At 34.5% G+C, this 10921-nt stretch overlaps 1 protein-coding gene and 1 pseudogene across 2 annotated transcripts in view; one reads left to right on the forward strand and one right to left on the reverse strand.

Moving 5' to 3' along the window:
- Nucleotides 1-10921, forward strand: part of Acss3 (acyl-CoA synthetase short chain family member 3) — a 145378-nt gene that overhangs the window by 115791 nt on the left and 18666 nt on the right. For both annotated transcript variants that reach the window (XM_019210574.2, XM_019210575.2), the window contains one exon: nucleotides 2468-2531. In XM_019210574.2, the coding sequence (XP_019066119.1) occupies nucleotides 2468-2531 (64 nt within the window). The remainder of the gene's footprint in view (nucleotides 1-2467; nucleotides 2532-10921) is intronic.
- Nucleotides 4039-5369, reverse strand: LOC104875947 (annotated as a pseudogene).

Below are 10921 nucleotides of genomic sequence, written 5' to 3' on the forward strand. Positions count from 1 at the left end.
ATTTTTGCTATCAAAAGTAATAGTGTGGCCTTCCAGGGACATTTTCTAAATGGCTATGATAGCCAAGTTAGTATAATTTTATAAGACATTTTAAGAAAATGTATATGAAATTACTATGTATGGAACACATGCTAAGTGACCAATCCTATTATATCATTTCCTTTCAGGCTGAAGTATATTTAGTTTAGAGATATTATTGTCATTTAGAAATGGTCGACTCATTTCTGACAGAAACTGAAAAGCTTTCCTAGGCTGGCACGACTGGTTAGAGCTTCTGGACAATGCAAACCATTTGATTTTCTTTGCTTTCTTTCTTGTATTACAAAAACCTACAGTTTCCTCCATAACACATACTAACTTTTAATTTAAGAATGATGACAAGGCTTTGAACATAGTTTGCTAAAAATAATTAAAAAGGTAGCAAACATTCTAAAAGAAAAGATTTCTTTGATACTAGCTTTATGTGACAGGCATCCATTCAATATTTGTTTTTAAATTTATAGAAGTGATCATGAAAGTTGTCATATTTCTAAATAGATGCAGTGATTTTATACATATTCTAGGGCTGCTGAATAATTGTAACTTTGCACAGAAAAGTATCAAAACACTACCTACAAGGGAAAGGTTAGAATTATGCATTAGCTGGTAGTGCCCCTGATGCTTAGGAGAGGCCAGAAGAACTGACTTGATTCAAACCTACAAATTCATTTTACAGTCAAGGAAAATTAGTCACATAGGTGATGCAATTTACATAAGTCCCAAAGTTTAATTTAATAGACTATGAGAAAAAGTGAGTTTCAGGGGACTGGGTATGATTCTTAACAAGTTACCCATTTTCATATAAATTACAAAAACTTAGAGATTTATCTTTTTTCCTCTAATATCAAAATATTGTATTCTCCTTCTTAGACAATGTCTAGTTAAATTACAGATCATTTAGTTTAACCTAGAATATATATTTATAGAAAGGCACTTTAGATTTTTTTTATGTAGGGCAGATTCTTTTCTTTCTTTCTTTTTTCTTTTTTCTTTTTTTTTTTCTATAAGTTAAGTGACTTCTCCAACCATGAATAAGTGAACCTAGCTTTAGTGAAATCCTGCATTTGAATAGTTCATTCATCCTGTTCTTTTTATTGGAGAAATTGTTTTTTGTGTTGAGACATTTTTAGGGGTGCTGATGGTGAGAGATCTTAAATGCATTTATCCTTTAGTATTTCAGTCCTACTTTTATATGTAATTGTAAGAAAGAGTTAAACTTTGATGCCTCATGAAGCTTCAGCACAGATTTCTTTGTCCAATAGCTGTTGGTTTTAGACAGGACTAGTTAAGTTTTATAACTGAGAAACTAGTCAGTTTATGGTTGATAATACTTAGGTTTTGTTGTTACTAAGATTCAAAGCCATAATGTACTATTTCAATGTTATTATAAAAAAAAGATACTTTGGGGGAAGGGAATAAACTCTGTGTGAAGAAACATTAAATGTAATATATGCTTAATTTCAAATTCCTTGAGTACTGTTGCAAATTTGTCACTTTATGTACATTTCCCCCCAAATAATTCCTAATGCCAACACAACAAGAAGGGAATCCATCCTTCACCGTAGACAGAAAAACTGAGGGGTAATAGAGCATTCCCAGAAACGCACAGTAATGTGGCCAGTGTTCTGGGATTGGGGAAAACAAAAGATGTAATAGTCATTGCCTCCACCTTTAATAAACTCACAATCTAGTGAGATACAGACATTTTTAGCTCTGCTAATAAATGTCAAAAGAGTGTTTTATAAGGAAATGTTCCAGGAACACCAAGGAAGAAGCAATTCATTTCCCCCCCGATGGGGACAATATTCTCTTCTAGCTGCTTACAATGGAATTACCTGGATGAATGGAGCCATGTAAAGAATCTATTAAATCTTAGATGATGATGATTTATCTTCATGTCTGGTTTGCAGCAACAGTTGCAAGCTTTGATGTGAACACATTCAAGATTGTATTAAAATAGTACCAAAAGCATTGGAATAATGGTTGGGAAGATTAAATATATCCAACTGAAATCTAAGTACATATCTAGCTTTTCATACTTTTTAATGCTTTGTTTTTATTCTGTATAACCTTTTTGTACATTTTAAAACTATTTCCTTTAATTGTTAATAAATGAACAGATGTTTTTAAACATCCTTTCCTGAATGGAAGGATATAAATGAACTTAGTAGATCGTGAAGTTATTAGCATGTATGAAACAGAGTGTATTTAAGGGAGATTCAGAAGGTAAATTTAAGATCTTATTAGAAATCAAACATTGCGCCCTTTTTATGTTTGCAAGATATTTTAGCTTTTTATATGTATTTATGGCCTCCTAATAATTAAAATATTACTTTTTTAACTAGTTTTTGCCTTTGAATATTAAAAATATGGAAAATTTTAATCTTGCATGCTTTTAGTCACATTTTTATTTATTTCTTTTTCATAGTTATGATTTTGGATGACAACATGCAAAAACTGAAGGCTCGATGTTTAGGAAATATTGTGGTAAAGTAAGCAAAATTTTCAATGCTATTATTTAAAAGAAAGAAGTGTTATATTACGGGATCATGGGGTTCTTACATTGATAATTACAAGTAAGGAAGTTGCAGAATGAACTTGTGTGTTGTTTGAGAATTGTGTCTTCTGTTGTGATTTAAACTTGGGAGCACTATATAATACAGAAAACTTAGATACAATTCTTAAAAAGCATATGTCTTGCAAGATTTGAATAACTTTTTTATGGTTATATATAATATTTAGATAGTAAAAGTAATTTATATATAAAATATAAACTCCCGCACTTCAGCAATACACCATTACTATACCATCCTGAGCTGCATAATAACGTGTTCATCAAGGACAGACTGTGTATATGCAGTCAAATGCTCTACCACTGATATAACCCCTGGGCTGTGTATATGATGATACTACTATCAGATTATGTTGAGGCTGAAAAATCCCTCCAGCCCTCTGACACTGTCATAATCATTAGTGTCATAGTTACATAGTCTGAAACCCACTATGTTGCTAGTCTTATGCAAGTATATAGCACATACAATCATGTACCAACATAATAATGACAATTAACAACTGTTACCAGTTTGTGCATTTACTATATTGTAGTTTTTATCATTGTTTTAGAGTGTACTCCTACTTAAAAAGAAAAAATTTTACTGTAAATCATATGGTGCTTCATACTGACAATTGCTCACCTTCTCATGTTTGTCACGTCTATTGATTGAATCAAGAGGCCATGCCAAGTGATTGACTTATGCACTCTGGGTTTCTGTAAAAACACTTTATGATGTCCAAATATCAGTACATATCTCATCATTAAGAGACATGTGACTGTATTTGATTGTCAATATTTTGATAAGCATTTTACTTTGCTGAATTGATTACATTTGTTTTGGGATATTATGTACTATTTTTCCTTGATCCTGTCTCAGAGAAGTTCTGTTTTTAAGCTGCTAGGGATCAAACCCAAGGCCTTACACATCCTAGGCAGGTGGGCTGCTACTGAGCTAAGCATTTTTAATGTATTCTCTGTCCTTTAAAAATATTCCTTTCCACTGTTGGTCTTATAGTCCTTTTTGAACATATATGAATATAAATTATACCATGTTTAATATATTTTCTATTCTGTCTTTCCTTCTTTTCTAAAAATTTATATAGTATTGAACAGATTTCCAAATGGATAATTACTGGGTCAAAATATAATCACTTGACTCACCAAATGCCATAATCTTTTATGGCATTTGTTTTATGGCATCATTGTTTATTTAATAGACAAAGGTGCTAAAATTTGTTAGTTTGTTTTTAAAATTCTTTTATTTTTTTATTCCTGGTACCACTTCCACAGTTTGCAGAACAATATACCTGGTGTAATGAAAAGGAAGAAGAAAAGAAAAAGATACAACAGATAAAAGATGTCAGGACATACATCTAATTGACACTACATTGCATTTAGCAATAGCTGCACTTTTTGTAAACTGTGGCTATGACAGCCCTGAGCTGGAAGGGTTTCCTATTCAAGCTGCAGGAACTTTTCTGACTATGGATCGTCATTCCTTCTAATGGAGATTTTTATAGTTCTTCTAATGCATGTGGGATTACTGTTACAATGTAACCCACAGCTTTCCTGACAACTACTCCCTTACCTTCTGCTAAGAACTGCAGTGCTTTTCTGTTGTTTTTAGAAATCTTCTGCTACCATGTCCACCACTTCCACCACCAGATCCATAACCACCACCATTGAGACTACCATGGCTTCTTCCACCGAAACTGTGCCCACCTTCATGGGTCTGTCATTTGATTGCTGTTGTCTATTATAATTTCCAAAATCATTAGAGTTCCCAACACCCCCATAGTTATCACCATCAAAATTTCCTCCTTCATGGTAACCATCATATGCACCTCGATTGCCACCACATCCACACCTGGTTTCCATATCCTGGTCAACCGCCAGCACAGCTCCTCTACTACTGTAACCAGGACCACTGCCATAGTTGCCACCATCACCTCCACATCGATTATATCCACCTTGATCTGCTCCATAGCCTCCTCTTCTACCCAACTTTCCACCACAGCCAATATTCCCTCCACCACCCCAAATTTCCTCCACGACCCATAAAGTTGCCAGATCCACCACCAGGACCTCTTTGCGACCCAGCAGACTGCATCTCTTGGTTAGAAAATTCCTTTTTCACTTCGCAATTATGCCCTTTATAGCATGGTATTTCTAAACAACAATTTTATCAGCTCTATCATGATCATCAAAAATTACAAAGGCAAGTATCTCTTTTTCTCACTCTGCCTGTCTTGTATAACTTCAGTGCTTTCAGTTCTGTCATACTTTCCAAGGTAGTCTGTCAAACTATAGTCTTCTGTATCTTCTTTAATATTGCCAACAAAATTTTTATTCACTGTTTGATGGGCACCAGGCTTTGCTGAATCCTCTCTAGAAACATCTCTTTTTGGTTCCACTACAGCCATCAACTTTGAGCATACATTACTGTATCCATCCACCTCTTCAACACAAGAATAAGTCACAAAACAAAAGCCCTGGAGTGTTTTGTTTGTGATCTCTCATCACCACACTACCTGCAATTGTGCCCCATTTTTCCAAATGTTTTCTTAAACTATCATCTGTAATTTCAAAGCTCAGACCATCAATAAACAGCTTCCTCCAGTGTTCCAGTTCTTTTGGATCATCACCCTCCTCCCTCAGGAGGCGGCAAAGGCCCGAGTTGGGCTGGGGGCAACCAGGTGATGGTTTTGCCTCCATTCTGATCTTGGACTCACCTCTTCTAACTCGAGTTCAATATGGGACCCAAAAGTGCTAAAATTTAAAGTGAAAATATTTAAATTTATTTTGATTAAAGCCACAATTTAACATTGTTATGCTAGTAAAATCTGAAATGAAATTTGATTAAGTTGGGGAACAAACAATATATGACATTTAAGCAATTGATACAGATTGCTTTATCACCTCTGATCGTTGTTTTTTTTCACTTCTTTATTAATATGATTTAGGTAGCAGAATTTATCAGAATAGGCTGCTATAAATAAAGACCATTGTATATCAGGTCTTTAAAAGGATTTGTTGTTTCATTTATTTCTATAAATATCAAAATAACTCTTAGTACTTGGCATTCTCAGATTGGTATATGATTGCCTTCCTTAAACATTTTAAATTCTATGAAATTTATAAGTAAAGCAGTAGTAAAAATATATTATTTGCAGTAGAGATATTTTAATTTTACAAAAAGTTAACAAAGGACAGTGTGGTACATTTTCCCATACTCATATTCTCAGTAAACATGTAAACTCATATTACATTTAAAAATGTTTCAATTTTAGTACAACCTATCCAAAAAGATGGAAAACTTAAATATTGAACATACCATTTGTATTCATATTTCTCTGAATTGTTATCCATATTCACATAGAACAGGTTGAAACATAACCTGTTAGAGGAAACAAAACAGGGGAAGGGAGAGCTTGCTAATGAAAATAACATAAATATGATTGTGGGCGGACGTTTTTACTTGCTTAGCAAAGTTCATGGTTTCTGAGAGCTTTGAAAAGCACTCCAGCAGCTTACACTTTTATATAATCTAACTATAAATGAGTCATCTATATCATAAGGCAATTCTTTTAAGATCCTAGTGGTGGCATTTAATGCCAGCACAATTTAAAACCCCTCGTGGGGTTCTGCCATTCTAATTATGGGTATCTTTGCCTTACATCTATTCAGAGATAATAAAAAATAGCAATATTCCACATAAACTATAATAATTTTCCTTGTGGCCATTAGTGTTATTTCAAGTCCCTGAAAGTAACACTACCCTTACCTTTAAAGTGATCTGTGGTTTATATTGTTACTGATTCAGAATTATTTTCTTCCCTCTATATTTCTAAACCCTAAGGTTTTTTTTTTATGGATCAGGGGTTCTGAGATTCTGTTATAAATTATGAGGATGTAACATGGCAAGACCTGTAGCGAGATTTGATTCCTCCTTTGGCCTAATAGTCAAGTTAGATGTTTGAGAATATTGTGTGTGTATTCAGAAAAAAAAAAGGTTCTCTCCAGATATAAAAGCTCTTGCAGGATTTTTTTAGCATTCATTTTTATCTATAAAAGAAAGGACTTTCCTTTGAATCCCTCATTGCCAGTATCCATTCCATTCTAAACCATCAGTCTTACAGCATTTTAAGAATTCCAGTGGCTGCTTGTACTATCTGTGGGATGTGTTCATATTAACACCTACTAGTAAGACTTGTAGATCCATGTTTAGAAATAGTGATATAGGGAAAAAAATGAACAACGAAACATCTTGACAAATTCAGCTTTTCCCACCTGTTTTGTTCTAGCATTCTGACAATCTTTTCTTAACTCTTCTGTGGACACTATCTCTGTATGAAGGCAGATACTTTTTGTGATTCTTAAACTATTATAGGCTCTAGGACATAATAAATAGGAATTCTACAGTTTTAGTGTCTTAGCAGATGACTTGTATTCATAGAATTTACCTTCCTAGTGGAAGAGAAAACTTCATGCCCATGTGGATGTAATTCTTCTGATTTTGAAGCCTACTCCAAGCAGTTAATTTAGCAGGAAAGTTATGGTATCTGAATTGCTATGAATACAACATGCTTGTGAATTTTAGAAAGCTCTCCTATAATTGCATGGAGAGCTCTAAAGTGCAGAAATAAAACCATGAGTCAGTAATTTCCAGGCAACAGAGAACAGAGCATGAAGGAAAATTTTAAGTGCAATTGCTTTTCTCAATACCCACTGAGAAACAGTGGCCCACTGTTATTAAAGCCATAGGTCTCTGTTGCCTTCTCTTTGCCAATCATACGCTTTTCTGACCAGATCCACTATTGCTGCTGGAAGTGTGACTTCCCTACACCCTTCTGTGGTCTGCTGACCTGTGCCCTGCAGGCAGCAGTGGGATGCAAGGGACCTATATGGAACTGTCCAAGTGGCTTTTACTTTACTATCTGGCAGTTTTTCATTCCCCAGATATTAAGCTCTTGGTGTTTGTTCACTTCACAGCTTCAGAGCAGGAATACATACAATCATCTTTGAAGAAAGCTGACTTGGAAGAAAGCTAGGATAGCTTTTTTTTTTATCCAGGAATGTTTAGAGTACAATGAAGCATGTCACATATAATCCTGCTCCTTTGTAAATCTCATATGAAGATTTTATTATAGGCAGCATTATAAGGTAGGCAAGGAGACAGATATCATCCTCATTATCGACCTGAGGAAATAAGCACCACTTGTAATTACTCAGATAGAGTTTATGTTACTAACAAGTCTTGCGTGCTCAGAGAGAAATAAATTATGGCTTAGGCAGTGTTTGATAGACAGATAAAAAGTAACTTTGTATTGAAATCTAAAGAATCATAGGAAGAATTGAAAGTACAAATTTGGGGGTTAACTCCAGAATTCTCTGGGGAACATGTGTTTAATGTGTTTCTAAAGACACAAAATACAGACGATCCTTTAGCTGGCATAGAAGCCATCTAGGAGTTTCATATTTCAGATTAGTCACGGATGTGTTACCTTCCAGGGTGATGAACATTTTCATCCAGCCCTCTCTCTTTAAAGATTTATAACCACCCTGATTTTTCCCTCCTCTGTCGATAACCCTGCTGCCTTATTGTTCCTCTTCCCCCTAAGGATGATTTCTTTGGAAAGTTTATTTTCAAAAAGGAACTCCTGATTCACAGTTGGAGGAGATGCAACAAATGACTCCTTTTCATTCCCCTTGGAAGGATTGGGGAAGATACCACAGAAGGTTGCCTTTGATTTGGAATTTGAAGGATGAATATGGGTATTCCCCTGTACATGCCTTAGTATTTTCATATCTTCCTCTTCTTTCTGCCAGCCCAATGATTTTTATTATAGCTACATAAAAAGTTGGTTTTTTTCTATAACTTCAGGAGATCCTTAGGGCACCATTATTGCAGAAGGGAGAACTGTGATTAATGTTGAATTTTGGTTAATCCTTAAGAAAGCAGTAAGACAAATGGAATATTACAAAAAAAAATCTCCTTTGTGCCATGTACCTGTTGCTTCTCTTCTCACATGTTTTCACTTTATATTGTATATGTTTCATATATAATATGTATGCCATCCATATCATATATATCACAAATACTTCCACATCTGAAAATTTTCTTTTTTATACTTTTAAGAGATATTATTATGTGGCTCTTTCTACAGTTCTCTGTAGATACCCTTTTCAGTACTGAGAGGAACAGAAAGCATGTCCTATGTTTTATCTTATTATTTACCCATTATAGTCTCCTTTTTTTTATTTTCTAGCCTGATCTTCAATTTGTTTGTAATAATGTAGTTTTCTGGGAGCATTTTAAAAATTACTTGAGACACACACAAGTATCATTTCCAGCAGTTCAACATCTTGAATAAGATCGAAAACTTTTCTTTCAACAGCAGAGCAAAGGCTCCGGCAGAGCAAAGTTTAGCCACCTGCTGGAAAACATGCCTGGAAAACATCTTGAATATCTCTGTTTTACTAGCTTAATTATGTATATATCATTCAAATCATTCTTCCTTTCTATTTGTATTTTTAAGATGCTAAATTTCTTGGTGTTCACTATATACTAGAATCCTCCAAGATTATAATTTGTATCTTTGCAATATTAGTGCCTAGCACAATGGCTGAAAAATTACCAAACACAAAGCAAACATTGAATAAAAATGAGTACAAGAGTTACTGCACATGTCAATGGATGGAGGAATAAATAAATAAATAACGAAACAGTAATTACTCTGGTGTTTTCTCACTTTCATACCTTACTATCCTCTCCACGGGCTACTTGCACTCAATTCTTCTCTGTCCTGTAGCAACCTGCCTCTGCATTAAACCGTTGACTCACATCTTTCTTCTAGTCACTCACAAACTTTTAAACAAAGTAGAGTCCATCCAACCTTAGTGCTGCTACTCCCTTTCTGCCTATTGTTCCACGGTCAGCCCACCTGTTGCCCGATACCACCTGCCTGAAATTGCAATTCTAAGACTATTCAAATGATCATAGCTACTCTTTCATTAAAACCCCTTTTTCCAAACACAATTTAAACTTCATTTGACGTTGTTGGACACTTGGCCATTACTAACTCTCCTTTTGTGATTCCTTTGATACATCTCTGACTTTTTCTTTTTACTCAGTGACATTTGTTCCTAAATCCTGCTTCAACTCATTATATTTGACTATTGTCAGATTTGCAGATGCATATATACACTATCACCAGGCTCATCTCTCTTATGATATCCGTTATTCCAGATATAGATTTATTGGCATCTTATTAATGGCTCTCCATAAGCCTATGATGCTGCAGGTTCCCCACTTTCAACATTTAAACCAAATTCTGTATCTCTAATTCTCCAAATTCCAGTATGCCAAATTCAGTATTTTATCCTGAAAATAGTGCTTTTACTACATTCATGATCCATGTGTTTTTGGCACCAGTGATGTGGACTGAAAACTTCAGTCGGCTTTAATTCTCTAATCCTCATCCCTTATACTTACTTTTCATCCTTTACTGTGCTTTCCAGTTACTCAACTCATCCACAAATTATTCCTGGAACACAGAACTGATTATGCAATTTCCTTCTTAAAATAAAAAGCTTTGATAATTCGTATCACATGCCTATTGTACTATTCAAGAAATATTTATTTTTATGTGCTTTATGTTTTACTTCAATGCTTAGTAATGAGTTTTACTCTTTTTTGAAAAATATCAATGAGATGATTTAAAACAGAATGATGAAGCAAAATTATTTGCGTGCTTATTTAAAAGGATTAACATACTAAAATCACTTAAGAGAAACAGGAGCCAGCCTGCTGCCTTCAAACAGATTTAATAATGAACAAAAATAGTAATAGGAGCAATAGCAAAGAAACACTTGCATTTCTGTGCCTTTTATATTTTTACATTTAAAATATGCTTTCACATGCATTTTATATAATTACAAGACATCAAGAAGTGATATAGCATATTTATTCTGATGTAGTGTATTTCGTTCTATTGCTATTATTACAATAGTAGGTACAATATGATTTCAGGAGGAGGTCTTCACCAGGGCTTCTGGGAGGCTGACCATGGTGGAAATGGGTAACATCAGCTAGTTGCCTAGAAGAGATTTTATTTTTGGACTGGTCTTGTTGTATATTTTAGTGTTTTTTTAAAAAATATTTCAGTCTTGCTTGGAACTCACTGTTTAGTCAAGGCTAGCCTTGACCTTGCACCGATCCTCCTGCCTCAGCCTCCCGAGAGAGCTGGCTTTACAGGCGTGCACCACCACACCTGGCTTACTCTTTTTTCTTTTTTTTTTTTTTTTTTTGACTGGAGGGGGGCGGTT

The sequence above is a fragment of the Fukomys damarensis genome, unplaced genomic scaffold (genome assembly GCF_012274545.1).
Source record: "Fukomys damarensis isolate Sample0158 unplaced genomic scaffold, DMR_v1.0_HiC HiC_scaffold_15, whole genome shotgun sequence".
Taxonomy (NCBI): Eukaryota; Metazoa; Chordata; class Mammalia; order Rodentia; family Bathyergidae; genus Fukomys; species Fukomys damarensis.